The sequence below is a fragment of the Orbicella faveolata genome, unplaced genomic scaffold (assembly GCF_042242905.1).
Source record: "Orbicella faveolata isolate gen_17 unplaced genomic scaffold, um_ofav_v1 contig_2, whole genome shotgun sequence".
Lineage (NCBI taxonomy): Eukaryota > Metazoa > Cnidaria > Anthozoa > Scleractinia > Merulinidae > Orbicella > Orbicella faveolata.
The window spans coordinates 26,253,949-26,274,880 of record NW_028301547.1 but is presented as its reverse complement, the minus strand read 5'-3'; the positions used below and the strand labels follow the sequence as shown (position 1 = coordinate 26,274,880).

General features: G+C 37.8%; 1 protein-coding gene across 2 annotated transcripts in view; it reads right to left on the bottom strand.

Annotated features, from left to right (window-relative positions):
• Positions 1 to 20,932, bottom strand: part of LOC110049244 (uncharacterized) — a 112,043-nt gene that overhangs the window by 82,043 nt on the left and 9,068 nt on the right. For both annotated transcript variants that reach the window (XM_089290535.1, XM_089290536.1), the window contains exons 4-12: positions 19,597 to 20,812; positions 18,565 to 18,669; positions 18,294 to 18,401; positions 17,821 to 17,928; positions 17,336 to 17,428; positions 16,662 to 16,766; positions 14,199 to 14,306; positions 9,925 to 10,458; positions 3,650 to 3,697 (exon numbers count right to left, since the gene is read on the bottom strand). In XM_089290535.1, the coding sequence (XP_089146661.1) occupies positions 3,650 to 3,697; positions 9,925 to 10,458; positions 14,199 to 14,306; positions 16,662 to 16,766; positions 17,336 to 17,428; positions 17,821 to 17,928; positions 18,294 to 18,401; positions 18,565 to 18,669; positions 19,597 to 20,812 (2,425 nt within the window). The remainder of the gene's footprint in view (positions 1 to 3,649; positions 3,698 to 9,924; positions 10,459 to 14,198; positions 14,307 to 16,661; positions 16,767 to 17,335; positions 17,429 to 17,820; positions 17,929 to 18,293; positions 18,402 to 18,564; positions 18,670 to 19,596; positions 20,813 to 20,932) is intronic.

Below are 20,932 nucleotides of genomic sequence, written 5' to 3'. Positions count from 1 at the left end.
AGCCCAGGATCCTTATAATATTCGTCTTTTTCAGGTGCTAGTTTTTCGGGGCGGGGAGGATCGTTAAATTTTTGTAGAGAGGGAGAGGGAGTAGAGGAGGAAGATCCTTTAGAGGAAAAACTCATGGCCGAATCGTCTCAACCTCGTTCCCAGGGTCTCTCATCTTACCGCACCCTGGAGCGTACTCCAGTCGGGCGGTAAGATGAGAGACTCTAGGAACGAGGTTTGAATCACCCTTTTGATTTGAGTCACCCTTTCCAAATTCGCTGCAACGATTAATTTACCTTTATCGACTTAAAATTAGATGATCTAATGCATTTTGTTTCCGACACTGCGCGTAGACGCAGCGCAACAGCGCCTTAACAAACTAATCACTCTAGAACATCTGAAAACATAGATCTCCCAAACAGCTTACTTTCCTGAAAATAGTTTTTCACAAAGAACTACTTATTTATGATTTTTTTATACTGCAGAAGAAACCCTTGACCATTAGCATGTTCATAAAGCTAAATGGCATCATTGTCACAGCATCAGTTCATGAGAATAAAACAGAGGCCTATCAGGGTAAAACCTAGGGACAATCTGCAGTCCTTCCACCAGTGGTTCACTGTCACTCTTCTGTTAAGCTTTGCGAGTTGACTGACTTGACTCATGGCTACCGGTCACACCCATCTAGGAGTATGTCACCCCAGTATCTGTCGAAAAAAAACTTGAGATTCTGTCAAATACGATTAGCATTACAACCTGACCGATTGCGTGTTGAACAACGCTAAATTACAATGTGCACCAGGCTTTTCCCGTTTAACTGTTTTTCCACCTGTCCACGGTCAATGCAATATGCGCGCCAACAGGTAATTGACTCAGCGGAGCTAAACTCAAAATTATTTAGCTTAGTGATCCCTGCGATACTTAGAGAATCATCTGGTGTGTCAGTGTTGGCGTTAAGAGCTGGAGGCCACTTAATCTTCCACGGCATACAGATATCCGAAATTTCCAGGAGTACCCCCTCCTCCCCCCTTCCCGACTGTAGCTACAACTAAGAGCCATTCAAGAACAAGAAATAATTGCTCCTGGATAGGTCAGCTTTAAGAAGCGCATTTCAATCTACTGTCACTACTTTAAACTTGTAATCGGTTTAGGTAAATTGCGAAATGTTGAACATTTGCGCAAGAGCAGTGAAAGCGTGACTGGGCTGCTCGTACGGTTGTGTGACAACTTTTACTGAGTCTCGAATATCAGCCACGCAGCATGGTTGCCGATATGATAAAAACAGATTCCTGAGGCCCCTGATTCTTACAGCAGAAAGCTTGGGCTCTTTAAGGCAATGTAGAGTGGTATTGAGGGGAATCGACGGCTTTTAGGTATGTTTTCTGTAACATTTTCCGATTAAATTAGTCGTATTAATATTTTGTTTATTTGTTTCGGGGCAGAGCGTTTCACTTCTTGTTTCCATTTTATATAGGCGAAATTTATTTGGGACTTGCCACTACACTTTTAAACTTACACTTTTGATGACCTCGGTTTGATTTTGTTGTTGTACCGGTAATACATTGCCGAATTAACCTCTCGACTTCTTGAACTTGAACGGAGGTCGGCTGTTTGCCAATTGCAAATTAGAATAAGGGCGCGATTTTGATTTGCTTCAAGATATTTCAACTCGATTAATTTACAGTCCTTTAACGTCCTTAATGCTAAACAGCATTCCAAGTTGACCCATTATTGTGTCGTAACGAACTTAAAGCGTTTTGGTGAACCGAAAACATTAAGGTTACAGGAAATCTCTTGCGTCTGTCGTGAAAACCATTCACAGTGTTGATTACATTAAGGAAATACACGCGATGACAGACTAGACATGACGGCGGACAGGAAATTAAACAAAGTTAACGCTATGGCGCAATGTTTCAAAAACGTCTTAAAACAGTTTCTATGTAGTGGACATTATGTTTCTACTGATAGCAGTGAATTGACGGGATTTTAATGAATGATGGCCTTTTACTTTCGCCGTTGAAACTGATTTGTCTCTTGTTCGTGTATAATTATTGTGTTATTTGCGCCCTACACATTGACATAGATTTTCGTTTTTCTCAAAGGGAAATACTGCGAGTTCGAGCATGAAACTTGGCATGATATATGTTTAATAATGATATTTCTAGGCTGTAAAGTAAAATAATCGGAAAGTGAGGTACCAGATGCATTTTTATGCTGTTAAACATGACCTATATTTTGCCGTTATTTTTCACACACTTCATAGGTGTTTTTAAAATGGTTCGGAAAACCACTATATCAACATCTCTGAGATTAGTTTAAAACGAGGAATAAATTAGAGTGGTTGTTCCACATTTATGTGAAGTTTGAAGTCAATTGAATTTATTTTAAGACTTTACCAGCGCTTCGTCCTCGCACCTTATTTCGGTCATTTTATTACACGAAAAACCGCACTTTGACCGTGCTTTCAAATTTTCGCGAATTTCTGAAAAATAAAAATTTGCTGGAACCTTGAAATATGATTTTTAGAATTAGGTCACCTAAGGGTATCTTTGGGCAAAATATGAGCGATTTGCCAAATGGGTCGTTGACCGGCGGTTCTCGATCCTAACAGTCAGCCATTCTTAAGTGATATATCGCTTCGAAATCAGGGTTTCGAAGAGATTTTTTTGCAACGTGTGGGTTCGGCGTGATTTTGTAATCGGAGGTTTTCGTTGACCCCGAAGGAAAAAATATCCGAAAAAGGTCATTTCATCGATGATTCAAACGAATATAAATATGTATCTGTTCCGAGCGAAATTTCTGCTGAAAAAATATAATTTTTGACGAACGCTGGGTTTTTAATTTTTTTCCCGCGAAAGTCAGTATCGAAGATGAGATTTATTAATGTTTCAACAGCTTTTGGCGAGTAAACATCACAGGTTGCGTGACTCAAAATTTGGCCGAGTGAAAGCTTGGCTCTGGTCGCATACAAGACGAAAAAAAAACCACGGGTAAACCATGAACCGCGCTCGGCCCATGGCCGCGCGGTTAAACATACACTACAAGATACCATCCAAGTAAAATTACATCATGTGATCACGTGACTAACAATCAATAACTAAAGTTAATGTCAACTAAGGGGGCTCAATGACTTCAATGACTTCTGTGCTTTTCAGACAATATTCCCATTAAAGTTTCAAGGTGTTTCAATTCTAAGTTTTCCAACCAAAGGAAACTTCTTTGGAGCTCAAAATGGAAAGGAATTACCCTAAAGAACCCTTACTGGTCATTAAGGTCTTAAAGCTGATGAACCAATCTGTACAGTGCCCTCTAATTCTTGGATAAGTTTTACTCCAAGGTTCAACTTCCTCAGCTTATTCTAGGTGGGGCTTCGTATCAGTTGAGGGTGGTTGTGAATTTTGAAGGCACTAGCATCTAGAGCAAATATTTTTGGATTCATGTAAATATCATATGATGTAAATACAGTATTACAATATAATACACTTAATGTACTATCAGAGTATAAAGCAAGCCCTATGTCAAGGTAGTGTTGACTTAAAAAGAAATTCCAGCTGCAGAAATATCTATTTATATAGCATCTCACAATAGGCACAAGCACACATTGCGTGCTTATTTTCCCCCTTGCTTGGAAAAAAAAAACATTTTTTTTCATGTCATCTACCTTCATCATCTGATGCTGAATCATCATCATCATCTGTTTCATCTGCTTCTGTACGTTGGTAAAAAAAGATTGAAATTTTAACCTTGAGAAGTCACTAACTTATAAAACCTACCAGTTTCTCAAACTGATTCTACATGTGGGTAAATCGACAAAGGCACAGTTTCAAAGTACACGTAGAGAAACAATAAAATTTCCTTCTTTCAGTATACAGTAATAAGGCTGCTCTAAAGTAATTTTACTCCTTATTACACTCATGACAAAACCAAAAATGATCTTTATGATGAAAACACTTTCCGTACCATTTGTCCCGTTTTCAAAATTTTCAGAATTTAAACTCATACCAAATGAATGTTTTCGGTTCACCAAAACGCTTTAAGTTCGTTACGACACAATAATGAGTCAACTTGGAATGCTGTTTAGCATTAAGGACGTTAAAGGACTGTAAATTAATCGAGTTGAAATATCTTGAAGCAAATCAAAATCGCGCCCTTATTCTAATTTGCAATTGGCAAACAGCCGACCTCCGTTCAAGTTCAAGAAGTCGAGAGGTTAATTCGGCAATGTATTACCGGTACAACAACAAAATCAAACCGAGGTCATCAAAAGTGTAAGTTTAAAAGTGTAGTGGCAAGTCCCAAATAAATTTCGCCTATATAAAATGGAAACAAGAAGTGAAACGCTCTGCCCCGAAACAAATAAACAAAATATTAATACGACTAATTTAATCGGAAAATGTTACAGAAAACATACCTAAAAGCCGTCGATTCCCCTCAATACCACTCTACATTGCCTTAAAGAGCCCAAGCTTTCTGCTGTAAGAATCAGGGGCCTCAGGAATCTGTTTTTATCATATCGGCAACCATGCTGCGTGGCTGATATTCGAGACTCAGTAAAAGTTGTCACACAACCGTACGAGCAGCCCAGTCACGCTTTCACCGCTCTTGCGCAAATGTTCAACATTTCGCAATTTACCTAAACCGATTACAAGTTTAAAGTAGTGACAGTAGATTGAAATGCGCTTCTTAAAGCTGACCTATCCAGGAGCAATTATTTCTTGTTCTTGAATGGCTCTTAGTTGTAGCTACAGTCGGGAAGGGGGGAGGAGGGGGTACTCCTGGAAATTTCGGATATCTGTATGCCGTGGAAGATTAAGTGGCCTCCAGCTCTTAACGCCAACACTGACACACCAGATGATTCTCTAAGTATCGCAGGGATCACTAAGCTAAATAATTTTGAGTTTAGCTCCGCTGAGTCAATTACCTGTTGGCGCGCATATTGCATTGACCGTGGACAGGTGGAAAAACAGTTAAACGGGAAAAGCCTGGTGCACATTGTAATTTAGCGTTGTTCAACACGCAATCGGTCAGGTTGTAATGCTAATCGTATTTGACAGAATCTCAAGTTTTCTTTCGACACATACTGGGGTGACATACTCCTAGATGGGTGTGACCGGTAGCCATGAGTCAAGTCAGTCAACTCGCAAAGCTTAACAGAAGAGTGATAGTGAACCACTGGTGGAAGGACTGCAGATTGTCCCTACGCTTTACCCTGATAGGCCTCTGTTTTATTCTAATGAACTGATGCTGTGACAATAATACTATTTAGCTTTATGAACATGCTAATTGTCAAGGGTTTCTTTTGCAATTTAGTCAGACATCGCTCTTTCTTTATTTCTGCGGGAAACATCGTTCTCTAAAGGAGACTTCAGGTCATTTTCTAAAAAGGCACGAACACTGCGACCCCAACATCGGTGCCATTATCAACGGGTGTGACCGAGAAAGCGTCTGGTGATGCTTCCATGGATAGTAACCATGCATGGCAGGGGTGTATTAATGTCTTCAAGGCAGCTGCATTCGTGTCTTTCATAGCCTGTCCACTTTAGAGAGGCACTTGTCTCTGGAGAAATATACTCAGTCACTGGAGAGACATTCCCTTATGGACTTAGTCAAAATGTGCTACAAACCCTGCTTGGAGCAGGCGTTGGCGCGTTACTCAAAGCCACAATAGGTCACCAAGAAGCCCTTGTCGTTTCAAAAGAGGGTTGGGCTCTCAGGGCAGTCAGTGACAAGCAGCACTCGTATCTTGTGGCAAAATTCCGCACTGGTCAAACGACAGGCCGAAAGCTTGACGCCGAAATGGTGGCGCGGGAAATGCGCAGAGCCCAGGATCCTTATAATATTCGTCTTTTTCAGGTGCTAGTTTTTCGGGGCGGGGAGGATCGTTAAATTTTTGTAGAGAGGGAGAGGGAGTAGAGGAGGAAGATCCTTTAGAGGAAAAACTCATGGCCGAATCGTCTCAACCTCGTTCCCAGGGTCTCTCATCTTACCGCACCCTGGAGCGTACTCCAGTCGGGCGGTAAGATGAGAGACTCTAGGAACGAGGTTTGAATCACCCTTTTGATTTGAGTCACCCTTTCCAAATTCGCTGCAACGATTAATTTACCTTTATCGACTTAAAATTAGATGATCTAATGCATTTTGTTTCCGACACTGCGCGTAGACGCAGCGCAACAGCGCCTTAACAAACTAATCACTCTAGAACATCTGAAAACATAGATCTCCCAAACAGCTTACTTTCCTGAAAATAGTTTTTCACAAAGAACTACTTATTTATGATTTTTTTATACTGCAGAAGAAACCCTTGACCATTAGCATGTTCATAAAGCTAAATGGCATCATTGTCACAGCATCAGTTCATGAGAATAAAACAGAGGCCTATCAGGGTAAAACCTAGGGACAATCTGCAGTCCTTCCACCAGTGGTTCACTGTCACTCTTCTGTTAAGCTTTGCGAGTTGACTGACTTGACTCATGGCTACCGGTCACACCCATCTAGGAGTATGTCACCCCAGTATCTGTCGAAAAAAAACTTGAGATTCTGTCAAATACGATTAGCATTACAACCTGACCGATTGCGTGTTGAACAACGCTAAATTACAATGTGCACCAGGCTTTTCCCGTTTAACTGTTTTTCCACCTGTCCACGGTCAATGCAATATGCGCGCCAACAGGTAATTGACTCAGCGGAGCTAAACTCAAAATTATTTAGCTTAGTGATCCCTGCGATACTTAGAGAATCATCTGGTGTGTCAGTGTTGGCGTTAAGAGCTGGAGGCCACTTAATCTTCCACGGCATACAGATATCCGAAATTTCCAGGAGTACCCCCTCCTCCCCCCTTCCCGACTGTAGCTACAACTAAGAGCCATTCAAGAACAAGAAATAATTGCTCCTGGATAGGTCAGCTTTAAGAAGCGCATTTCAATCTACTGTCACTACTTTAAACTTGTAATCGGTTTAGGTAAATTGCGAAATGTTGAACATTTGCGCAAGAGCAGTGAAAGCGTGACTGGGCTGCTCGTACGGTTGTGTGACAACTTTTACTGAGTCTCGAATATCAGCCACGCAGCATGGTTGCCGATATGATAAAAACAGATTCCTGAGGCCCCTGATTCTTACAGCAGAAAGCTTGGGCTCTTTAAGGCAATGTAGAGTGGTATTGAGGGGAATCGACGGCTTTTAGGTATGTTTTCTGTAACATTTTCCGATTAAATTAGTCGTATTAATATTTTGTTTATTTGTTTCGGGGCAGAGCGTTTCACTTCTTGTTTCCATTTTATATAGGCGAAATTTATTTGGGACTTGCCACTACACTTTTAAACTTACACTTTTGATGACCTCGGTTTGATTTTGTTGTTGTACCGGTAATACATTGCCGAATTAACCTCTCGACTTCTTGAACTTGAACGGAGGTCGGCTGTTTGCCAATTGCAAATTAGAATAAGGGCGCGATTTTGATTTGCTTCAAGATATTTCAACTCGATTAATTTACAGTCCTTTAACGTCCTTAATGCTAAACAGCATTCCAAGTTGACCCATTATTGTGTCGTAACGAACTTAAAGCGTTTTGGTGAACCGAAAACATTAAGGTTACAGGAAATCTCTTGCGTCTGTCGTGAAAACCATTCACAGTGTTGATTACATTAAGGAAATACACGCGATGACAGACTAGACATGACGGCGGACAGGAAATTAAACAAAGTTAACGCTATGGCGCAATGTTTCAAAAACGTCTTAAAACAGTTTCTATGTAGTGGACATTATGTTTCTACTGATAGCAGTGAATTGACGGGATTTTAATGAATGATGGCCTTTTACTTTCGCCGTTGAAACTGATTTGTCTCTTGTTCGTGTATAATTATTGTGTTATTTGCGCCCAACACATTGACATAGATTTTCGTTTTTCTCAAAGGGAAATACTGCGAGTTCGAGCATGAAACTTGGCATGATATATGTTTAATAATGATATTTCTAGGCTGTAAAGTAAAATAATCGGAAAGTGAGGTACCAGATGCATTTTTATGCTGTTAAACATGACCTATATTTTGCCGTTATTTTTCACACGCTTCATAGGTGTTTTTAAAATGGTTCGGAAAACCACTATATCAACATCTCTGAGATTAGTTTAAAACGAGGAATAAATTAGAGTGGTTGTTCCACATTTATGTGAAGTTTGAAGTCAATTGAATTTATTTTAAGACTTTACCAGCGCTTCGTCCTCGCACCTTATTTCGGTCATTTTATTACACGAAAAACCGCACTTTGACCGTGCTTTCAAATTTTCGCGAATTTCTGAAAAATAAAAATTCGCTGGAACCTTGAAATATGATTTTTAGAATTAGGTCACCTAAGGGTATCTTTGGGCAAAATATGAGCGATTTGCCAAATGGGTCGTTGACCGGCGGTTCTCGATCCTAACAGTCAGCCATTCTTAAGTGATATATCGCTTCGAAATCAGGGTTTCGAAGAGATTTTTTTGCAACGTGTGGGTTCGGCGTGATTTTGTAATCGGAGGTTTTCGTTGACCCCGAAGGAAAAAATATCCGAAAAAGGTCATTTCATCGATGATTCAAACGAATATAAATATGTATCTGTTCCGAGCGAAATTTCTGCTGAAAAAATATAATTTTTGACGAACGCTGGGTTTTTAATTTTTTTCCCGCGAAAGTCAGTATCGAAGATGAGATTTATTAATGTTTCAACAGCTTTTGGCGAGTAAACATCACAGGTTGCGTGACTCAAAATTTGGCCGAGTGAAAGCTTGGCTCTGGTCGCATACAAGACGAAAAAAAAACCACGGGTAAACCATGAACCGCGCTCGGCCCATGGCCGCGCGGTTAAACATACACTACAAGATACCATCCAAGTAAAATTACATCATGTGATCACGTGACTAACAATCAATAACTAAAGTTAATGTCAACTAAGGGGGCTCAATGACTTCAATGACTTCTGTGCTTTTCAGACAATATTCCCATTAAAGTTTCAAGGTGTTTCAATTCTAAGTTTTCCAACCAAAGGAAACTTCTTTGGAGCTCAAAATGGAAAGGAATTACCCTAAAGAACCCTTACTGGTCATTAAGGTCTTAAAGCTGATGAACCAATCTGTACAGTGCCCTCTAATTCTTGGATAAGTTTTACTCCAAGGTTCAACTTCCTCAGCTTATTCTAGGTGGGGCTTCGTATCAGTTGAGGGTGGTTGTGAATTTTGAAGGCACTAGCATCTAGAGCAAATATTTTTGGATTCATGTAAATATCATATGATGTAAATACAGTATTACAATATAATACACTTAATGTACTATCAGAGTATAAAGCAAGCCCTATGTCAAGGTAGTGTTGACTTAAAAAGAAATTCCAGCTGCAGAAATATCTATTTATATAGCATCTCACAATAGGCACAAGCACACATTGCGTGCTTATTTTCCCCCTTGCTTGGAAAAAAAAAACATTTTTTTTCATGTCATCTACCTTCATCATCTGATGCTGAATCATCATCATCATCTGTTTCATCTGCTTCTGTACGTTGGTAAAAAAAGATTGAAATTTTAACCTTGAGAAGTCACTAACTTATAAAACCTACCAGTTTCTCAAACTGATTCTACATGTGGGTAAATCGACAAAGGCACAGTTTCAAAGTACACGTAGAGAAACAATAAAATTTCCTTCTTTCAGTATACAGTAATAAGGCTGCTCTAAAGTAATTTTACTCCTTATTACACTCATGACAAAACCAAAAATGATCTTTATGATGAAAACACTTTCTGTACCATTTGTCCCGTTTTCAAAATTTTCAGAATTTAAACTCATACCAAATGAATTTCAAACAGTAAGAATAAAGATCTCCATTAGAAAGAGTTTTTCAGCTCTGCGATTTCTCCATGACATGGTACCAGAAATGATCATTACCATGAAATTCTTGGCTTGTTTAAAACTAACCTTTGGCTGAATCTTTCCCAAGGAACATTTTGCATGCTTTATACTCCTCTTCTGAGATCGTTGTTTTAAGCTTCAACTCTGCAAGGCTCAATGCTGTCAAGATCTCTTCTGTAACAAAACATCTTTGAACCACTTCACCAAGATGACCAGACAAATAATCTCCCCACAATCTCTCCAGGATCTGGAGTGAATCACACTTCACTGTTATCAGCAAACTTCCAATACTAACACCAGCAATAGTGAGTCGCATTTCTTTCATGTATGCCAAAAAGCTATCAAAATCATCCTTACTACTCAGTTGTCTAGCCTGCAGATACTTGGCAGCAATTAAACGTAGGACTTCTCCTTCTGTAGGTGCTTGGGTAGCTGTACATAAAGGCTGGGTCTGTCCTGATGGCACAGGTACTACAGATGCTTCCTGGTGCCCACCATTTTGAGATCCCCCTGATTCTATTGTTGAAGCAGAAGTTCTAAAGGCCTGTGTGTTGAGCTCTGCTGGTTTCATGGTTTCCACATCAATTCCCAACTTCAAAGCTGTTGAATTAGTAAGAACAATTTTTAAATGTTTCCATATTCAGTTTCAGTCTTCCGTTATTTACATACATACAGTTAATGAGTTGATGAACCTGCTCACAGCTTATGCTTAAATTATCTAGACAACAGATTCTCCAGATGGACACTTCCACAAAGAGACCAGTGAGAAAAACTAGTGTAACTGTAGGTTTGCAATCATATGACTCTCCATGAAGTGCACATAACTAAGAACTGTATTAACTTTGACTATTATTAAGTACTCTATCGGCGTCGACAAAACCTGGATCGGATCGGACCGGATCACGGATCGGATCACGGACCAGATCACGGATCGGATCACGGATCAGATCACGGATCGGATCACGGATCGGATCACGGATCGGATCACGGATCGGATCAACGAAAAAAAATTCAAAATTCAAAATTCAAGATTCAAAATTCAAAATTTTGTTGAGCAAATTACACTAGAGTGACTACTGTGAGCAGAACGTTTTATTCAATTCAGGTGTGATATTCCTTTATTCTTTTATAATATAGAGCCAACTGGGAGCTGGTCACAGATGAATTTTTTTCAGGCTGTGGGGTTTTGATTGCGATGATCAATCATGTCTTCATATCTTTCTCCGCAGTTCAGATAAATGATATTTCGTATATTCGCTTGCATCAAAGGTAAACTGTCATAAAACGCGTCAGCATGGTAATAATAGGACGAACGTATGAATCGAAACACAAAAACTAAAAACACTAATAATATTAAACACCTGATGATTTCAAACAAATTCCGTTTCTGAGACAAGTCTATACTTTTACAAGATGTGAGTTTGGAATACGATATTTCGTACTGGAATAATACGAAACAGACCATTTGTATTTCAAGGAAATACGGCTGTTTTACAAAAAAAATATAGGAATAACATCGATAGTGTGAACGATAGCGCAACCCAAGAATAGACAACATTTTAGGAGTTACGTCACAATTTTTAAAGTCATTTGTAGGGTCGCAAAGAGTTGCCTTTATATGGAATAAAACCTTAAAATGATCGTGTTCTAGGATAGAAAGCACTTAAGAGGCAAGAACAAATCAAAACGGAATGAGGATCGCTAAGGATGGCAAAGATTAACGAGGACTGCAAATGACGAACTTGAAAAACTAGGCTAGTTTTTTCAAGATGCGCAAATCGTGACGTAGCTCCTTTAAAGCAAGTCATGTCCTTAAGCTTTCGTACGTAAGCTTTCTCATTAACTGTAACGCTAACTGTAACGCTCACACCTGACACGAAAAAGTAGCCGAGAATTAGCTACTGATACTAACAACAATTTCAAAAACGAGAATGGGAGGTTCACGCAAGCTTCAAGCCAACTAACGTTCAAATATAACTACATCTGCCTGTTCATTACAATTTAAATTCGTCGTAAATCAGGCGCTTCTGTGGCTTTTTAAATGACCCCTTGTCATTCTCTGTAATTAACATGTCATTGCATCAAATTCGGGATTCTTATTTTTATTTAACATATTTTAGTTTTCCACTATTATTTTTTATTTATTATTATCTTATAAACGATTTGATTTTTTTTTTTGCTTTAAAAGGTTTTTTTTTTTCTGTGATCCGATCCGTGATCCGATCCGCGATCTGATCCGTGATCCGATCCGTGATCTGGTCCGTGATCCGATCCGTGATCCGGTCCGGTCTGGTCCGGTCCGATCCAGATTTTGTCGACGCCGGTACTCTATAAAGAACTCTTAGGTCATAAGAATTCATGATCATTAAGTTCAGGACTATCTTACTACTATAACTGGATTTCAGAATTCAACTCATCCTGTAGCTAGTTAACCAGAATTCTCAATAGTCTACATACATGTACAGTTTACATTTAACATGCATGTTTGAAATTTGTATATAATTATTTCTTGTTTTTACATGTATTTACTGTACTCCAGTTCACAAGCTCCTGAAGGTCTTGTTTTTGTTCCAAACACAGAGAAATTAATACTTCTTTGGGATTTAAAATGGAAAGGAAAACCACAAACTAATGTTTAGGTGGCCTCAGAATGGAAGATCAAGGAGTACAGAATCCTCAAACCTCTCTAGTGAATAATTTTTTCTTCCTTCAAATGAGGCAAAAACATTGGTGTGCTTTCAAGTGAGTTTTGAATCAGTGTTACGTTTGAATACTGATCATGGATTTAGGGCAGCTTCCTAGACGTGAGAAAACAAAAATGGTAATGTACAGTATTACTTCGAAATTGAATTCAACTTTTGGAAGGACTGGTAAAGCCACAGCCGACAAAATGACTGCAAAATGGGTTGGCAAAAACTCAAGCATTCGCTTTAGCATGGAGAATTAATTTGAATATGCCGTTGATGCAATGAAGCACCTCTGTCAAATTTTTTTACTTTCAAATAGGTTTCTTTACCTCACCTTGGGTGAAAATTTATTGTTATTGAACTTCCTGTCACGTTTCTTTCATTTGGTTGCCTTTATTTAGAAATTTTAGGTTTTAAATGTGAACAATATTTTAGATTATTAAACTTCCACTTTGGATTTCTGCAATTAATTTACTTTTCAAATTTAATTTTCAAATTGGTTTTTACATGTGTCTTTCACCTTTATTTTCTGCTGTTTTCTCAAACATTAGTCTAGCTTTATAGTACAAGAATCAAAATTCTTTTGTATTTGGTTTCGCTTTGTCCTCCGAAGGCAATAATTAACTCATTTATGCATATTCAATTTTCTCAGCTTCTAGATCTGTTGGGCAAAGAAATAAGATGATTTCTTGTTTTCTTATCAGTTTTGTTCATCAGGTTGAGTTCTTTTTGGTTATATTCTTCAATATTTTGGCCCTTCATTTTGAAACCTGATCTTGTGTCTGTGGTTACTGTATATATTTATTTTACTTACTTTTTATATTTTATTTTATTTTATCTTATTTACCACACTACAAGAATATAATTATGAAAAAACAGGAAAAGAGAGAAAAGGACATGATTACAAGAGTGGCAAGAGGCCTAAAGGAAATGAGGAAACTTATGCTAACTAGGCCTCCTGAATTACAAAGTTACTGACATAAATTGACATTTGGGCGACAGATACAAAACAAGTTATAATCAAAAAACAAAAATTAATAAGTACTCAATATCTTCTACAAAACTAAACAGTTATAAAGGCTAGAAATAGTTATTACCAATCATTATTTACAAAATTACAATTATGATACATATGCAAAGACTATTAATAAGTTAAAGAGAAAGTACAAAATTACTCAGACCTGAATATTCCCAACAAAAGTACAGTGTATATGTATATATAAAGACAACTAATAGTTACTACAGATAAATGTCTTAAGCGTTTTTTTTTTTAAGGAAACTGTAGAGATTGGATTGACGATATCAGAATTAACAGAGTTGTAAAATTTTGCTCCTTTGTAAAAAACAGCAAACTGTTTGATATTCGTCCAACAGAAGGACAAATGAAATGCCAGAGAGTTTCTTGTATAATAGGAATGTATTTGTCTATCTAAGGTAAACTTACACACAAATTTGGAGGGTAGAATGTGGTTTTGATAGGAGTACATGAATAGATACAGTGTATATGGTTTATTTTTGTGCTTATGCTTGCTCTGAAATATTAAAAAAAAAATGCCAGAAAACTAGGGGTAGGTCGCATGCAATTTTATGCAGGCATGAATGGGTTAAACCTCACAAAAGAAATACTGTTAGTGTGGATATCGTATATATTACCTACAGTACTGGTTACTTGTGATCCATCAGTTGAAGTGGCATTATTAGCAGGAGGTTGCTGCTCAGAAACATGGTACTCATTGCCACCAGGAACAGATTCAGTTGTTTCTACAAAAAGATGGGATTGTACTCTTATTAACTCTTAATTAAATTAAGATATAATGGTTTGGTAATAATTTTTTTGTATATCAACACCAAGGAAAATAAGCAGCATGTGAGAAAAGAAACAAACTGTTTAATTGGCTTAAGACAAAATAACCTCACTATGTGCCCCCCCCCCCCCGCCACCAATTTTATTACCATATCTCTTAAAACTATGATGAAATTTGCATCTTTCCTATCACAGCCATTTTCAAACATAAACAAGTAGTCTGTACGAAAAGAAAAATACTGTTTACCATTTTCAAATATCTCTTTTTGTTTTAGAGACAAAGCTAGTACATTTAAATATGCAATTGTGCCAAACTCCCAGAAATCAATTACTCCATAATATACAGCGGAATCCCAATTTTTCGAACCTCCCAGGGAAACAAGAATTGGTTGGAAAATAGGGTAGTTCAAGAAATCAGGGTTAACTTAACGATTGTCAGATTGAGTAGAGGGAAACAAGTTTTGCTACGAACTGGGAGTTAAGAAAAATTAAGTTTTTGACAAGCCAGGATTCCACTTAATATCTGTTTTTTTTTTTAATTTTTCAAAGCCTCATGTACCTAATGACATGGACAGATATAAGCACAATATCTCAATTTTTTTCACCAGATGGAACAAAACATGGCATCCTTTTGGACCTCCCTATCATCCAATTGGTTTGAAATGTCTGTGATCTTCTGTAAGTTATTGAAGCAACATTTTGTTGTTAATGTTCCAAAACCACCCTAGAAGCAATAGCATGTGTGATGAAAACAGTGAGTCTGGAGTCACACGACAAAAGAGAAATCAAAATGGCATCTTAAAATACGGATCGGGTCAGTCAGTTGTTTATGGCTTAGATCCCCTTGGAATTTTCCACATACAAACCAAACATTGTAGAGTGTAGATCGAAGAGAGTAGCTGGTATAACGTAGAGAGTAGAGCGTAGATGGGCTTAGAGGGAGATGGTAGATCATAGAGCGTAGAGCATAGATTGAAGAGAGTAGCTGATAGAACGTATAGCGTAGAGCATAGAGCGTAGAGGGTAAACTCAATACAGAATTTTAAATTGAAAACGATTAAAACACTGTAAACTATAACAACACTTTAATGACCCTTTAATATACGTGAATGGAATATGCTACAAATTAAAATTAAATTTTACGAAATAGGCAGGTAACCATAGTAACAATACACCACTACGGTAAAAGCTATGAAGTAGGAGGTAATGTAACTTTCCCACACATAGAAGGAGACTGGTGACGAAAGCATATAGTCATCGAACTCTACAAAAATTTCTGTGCCAAATTGAGCTTCATAAAACAGGGGCCAGTTGTTATCTGATGCTCACAAAAGCAAAAATGCCCACAGTGCAGCGAGTCATGGTGAGACAAGCCAACTCAGCACAGGTGTATTTACACAGCCACCTCTGAAGTATTATTGAGCAGTCTTGAATGAAAAGTGCAGAGGTCATTAACTCATCTTTGTTTCAAGAGAAAAACAACAAATGTAACTAACAATTCTTTATTCCAATATCTTGACAAGTATTTACAGCAATGCAGTTTACTATATCTCATTTGAAAGGGCACAAAATGTATTTTCCAGAAAAAATAGTTTGAGTTTATGGAAAGTAATAAAACTTTTTAAAAATTTTAATTGGAACAATTCATCAATAAAAGGTAAAAAAAATTGAGAAAAACTAAAAAAATGCTGTAAAACCACTCTGCTGTTTGAATTTCATGATAGTCTCACTCCTTTCCGATATATATAAACAAATGCATCCCGAAAACTGAATAGCAATCGAGAAAATCTATAGTTAACTGCGTTTTTTTTCCCGAGTCATAAACAGAAAGTGCGTGTTTCGGTCACCATGGCAACCGCCCACATATGCAAGTTCGAGTCCACATTGAAATGCAACAAAACAAAGCTTTTATCGAAAGGTATTTGGCTGAACGTTTCATAAATTGACTTAATTATTGTAAATGTAAATTGGCCATTTCAAGAGTATTTAGTCGCACTCAAACAACATTTCTTTGTGTCGTGAACCCACGCGAAGAGATATGAATGTTCGTTAACCTACAATTCTCGCTTCGAATTTCAATATAATTCAGGAAATCACTCAAAAGACAACTGACCATATTCCACTGATGAATATGGCCTGCCATGATCGGCAGAACCTTTGAGAATGAAAACCAGAATAGTGTAATTTTACACTTCTGTTTTGTGTTTGAAAAGATATCCACTTTGTGCAACATGATGGAGGGTTGTTGCAAAGGTTGTCTGTCATTCAGTTGTTAAGTAAAGTTGTAACAACATACAGTTACTCTTACTTACTTGGAGAGTTCCATTTCTGATAACTTGGTCCTCCACAAGTCTGACCAGACAGGGTAGAGGGAAACCTACTGTATTCCATTGATGAAGGCCACCAGCCAGAGGAACCTTGACCAGAAGAGAAATATGTTCGCAGTCATACAACCTTGTACAGAACACAGTACATTACCTTTCTGATAACTAGTATACCTTACGTGTGTATGTGCAGCAAATGCATGTGCATACTAAACAAAGGACAATGTATGCTGTGGCAAAATTCCATTCCATACATAACTGCTCCAAGCAGTAACAATTTTGGTCACCATGGAAAATTAGAAAAAGATGGTAACTGAATTTGGTTGACTATTGTAATAAGTTTTGAACCCCTTTGGGCTTTGTCTTTGTGTCAATTTTGGTTTTGGATCAAACATGCAGTGCAGCCCATTTTTCAAAAGTCAGATTTTGGCAATGCTACTAAACCTAATCCAAGTTAAAAAAGTTGATTTCACATTGTCTGTTTGATCATTGGTTTTGACAGTTACCTCCAATAACAATAATATCACCTAAACATGCTTAATTTAAGGATTATTTTAATAGCATGACAATCTTCTATCAGTGAAGATTGCCAACTTCCTGGAGCTTTGTACTCACATTAATTTTACTACTGTTGAGACTAAGAAATAAGTTTTTCCACTCACTCCAAGGGTGACTTGTCTTATACGTTTGAACTGGAGTCTGAGGGCCTGTCTTGTGTTCCGGTAATGAAGGTGGCTTGTCATGACCAAAGGAGCCTTTGAAAACCAAAAGGAGTTATTAATTAATACTTTTAAAATTCTGCTTTGTGCCTACAATGCACTAGAGAATTTGTAATTTATTTATTAAAAAAAGAGTGCATAGCCTTTGAGGTAGAGTAACGGCAATAATGTTGCAAACAATTATTGTCTGTTATGCAATTTTGCTATGATATTGCATACTGATTATTATAATTTATTACTTCAACTCATTCCAACCGTTCCCTCTCTGATAATCATGCCTTTCATGAATCTGGATGTCCACAGCAGAAAGTAAATGAATGCATTCTACTGATCCAGATAGTAGTCAAATTAATTCTGCAATACAGAGCTTGCAAAAGAAAATTGCAGTAATACATGTATTATTTTAAAAAAAATGTTTTCCCACTCACTCTGAGGGTGACTTGTGTGATACATTTGAGCTGGAGTCTGAGGGCCTATAAGAAAAGGTGACTGATTGTATTCCAGTGATGTAGGTGGCCTGCCATGACCAGAGGAGCCTTTGAAAACCAAAAGGAGTTTATTTTAATTAATACTTTTAAAATTCTGCTCTGTGCCTACAATGTCCTAAAGAATTTTTAGAACAAGGTGCATGGCCTTTCAGGTTGAATAACTGCAATAGATTTGCCAACAATTACTGTTTGTTATGTAATTTTTCAATATTGTAGACAAATTATAATTACTTCAACTCACTCTGAGTGTCCTCTCTCATAATTGTGCCTTCCATGAATCTGACTGGCCATAGCAGAAGATAAATTACTGCATTCTACTGATCCACACATTAGTCAAATTAATTATACAATACAGACCTTACAACAGAAAATTGTAGCAATGTTATTTTTAAAAAAAATGTTTTCCCACTCACTCTGAGGGCGACTTGTCTGATAAGTTTGAGCTGGAGTCTGAGGGCCTGCAGGAAAAGGTGACTGACAGTATTTCAGGAATGAAGGTGGCCCACTATGACCAAAGGAACCTTAGAAAACAAAGAGAGAAATACTTTAAAAATACTGCTTTGTGGCTACAAATAATAACATTGTACACGTACATGCTAGATAACTGTTAACTGCAGCTTTTTCACTTGTTTGTTATGTAATCTTGCAATTGTACACATTATCATAATTACTTTGGCAACTTACGCTGAGTGTCCTCTCTCTGATAATTGTGTCTTTCAGGATTCTGACTGGCCACAGCAGGAGGTAAATCACTGCATTCTACTGATCCAGACATCCAGCCAGGGGAACCTTGGCCAAAAGAAATATTTTACAAATTCAAAAATAACATCATAAGAAACAAATTTCCAATTGACAATAATGTACAAAATTAATAAAAACATAAACCACAATGTGCACCTTACTTATAAAATTTTAAAAAAAGAATTACTATTATTACTATTACTACTATTATTATTATTGTTATTACTATTACTATTACTATTACTATTACTATTATTATTATTATTATTATTATTATGCAATTGAACTCTCTCACACAATATTTGGTTTGATTTTCTTCAAGTATTGAACTGATTGAACCCAATAGTTTAATTAAGTTCAATTGGTTTCGATTTAAAGCTCAATTATTGAACAGTTTGATTAGAAACGTTGGGCACTGGGGTACACTTTTGCATCCTGCAAAGCATTTTATGATCAGTTGTATTCAAGTTTCTGTAAAATTTACCATGTTGTTGTATTACTCCAGTAAACCTGCTTCTCTGATTTGCATTTTATTTTCGTTGTGAGTTTGGTTTAGTTGCACTGCAATAAATAACCTTTTTCATTGCCTGTAATTCTCTATGTGCAAATGCTTGTACCAGCAGGAGACATTATTCAAGCACAAAATTGTGGTAGCAATAACTTTAAATTGAAAATAACAAAAAATAAACCAATGATCTTTTAAAAGCATAGTCGTGCCTCTTTTCTATCAGGTGTACGCACAAAATAAGCCAAACATGGAATAGAAATCCTCAGGCAGGAGGGAGCTCTTTGACCTTGGAAATCTGCATGGGAGGGGGCTCTTTTACATGTAGCAGTTGTGGTAATTCTGGCAGAAGGGGATGTGGGTCAAAATATCATGTTATCTGTAGGGTGTATGAGTGGACTTTTTTGGAACAACCAACTGCAAGATTAGAGAGCTTATTTAACATCTTAACAAGTATGAAAACTATTCACCAGTTACAAGGTTCTGCATCTTTTCCACAAGAACACCACAAGGTGCCTGCCAGCTGTACTTCTCCAAATACTTTTTACGAAGTAAATCAGATTCTGCAAGTCGAACATCCCTGTCTTTTTCACGGACAGCCTTGATTTTACTGGCCCAGTGTTCAGGATCCTCTGAATCTACTACACAGTTTGAGCCATTAGGCACTTTCATGAGAGCTTCTCCAAGACCTGAGTTACTGCTTACTAGTACAGGCAGACCAGCAGATAATGCCTCAAGGGCTGTCAATCCAAAGCCCTCACTCCTTGATGGCATGATTGCCAGATCAACCTCGCAGAATAATCTAGCTAGTGTTTCTCTGCTTTCATTAAAACTGCAAACAATTAGTTGACTGTGGTCAATGTCATGCTCAAGTAGCTTTTCTGCTATTTCATTTGCTTTTCCTCTTGGTGCACACACAAACTTTAGTTGGTAGGAGTTTTCTTTCAACTCAGCAATAGCTCGAGCAGCAAGGTCATATCCCTTTAGATTAAAATCTTCACTGTCACCACTCCCAACAACTAGAACACAAAATGTTTTTCTCTCTTCAGTGGCTTGCATCACATCTAAAAATTCAGTGAAAATGCTTGGGGTAAGATCAATGACATCTTGGTGCTTCTTACTAGAGCGAAGAAAACGCCTGTAAGTATCTGCCAGCTTGGGTCCAACTGCTACAACTTGATCTGCCAACTCGCAAAGTTCTGTCTCTGTTTGCTGCATCTTCTCACCTCTGGGAATGGCATCTGCATTCCTTTTGTACATTGCAAGAGATTCAGGAGCATTGTGAACAATCTGAATCCACTTACATTGATGACTTCGCTGTATCAGTGGTATTTGTCGGCCAAGATGTACTCCATGTCCGATAACACAGTCCATGGCATGGTCGTCTGGTATGTTGATCAGCCAATCAACTGGATCAACACCTGTCATTTTCTCTGCTTTAATGAGCTGAACGTTGTGACCGGCAGCAATTCTCTTGTCATCTTCACTGCACTGAGGGAGAAACACACTAACTTGCACACTGGGGTGTTTAGCTAACTGTATTGCTAGTTCTCTGTTGACGGTTGACAAGTCTCCATCGATTGACGATCTCCATTCACTACTTAACAGAGTAACATACAATGTGCTCCTTTCTACTATCTCCTGGCCTTCCTGTGATGTGGAGGCTATGCTGGGATAGACGAACCCCTGAAACAAATGCAAATGGAATTAACATATCCATTCCATTTTAAAATTGCCTTGATAACTTCAATTAGTTTTAATTAATAACAGAACCCCACAGCCAAGAGAATTCCCACATGTCAGTTC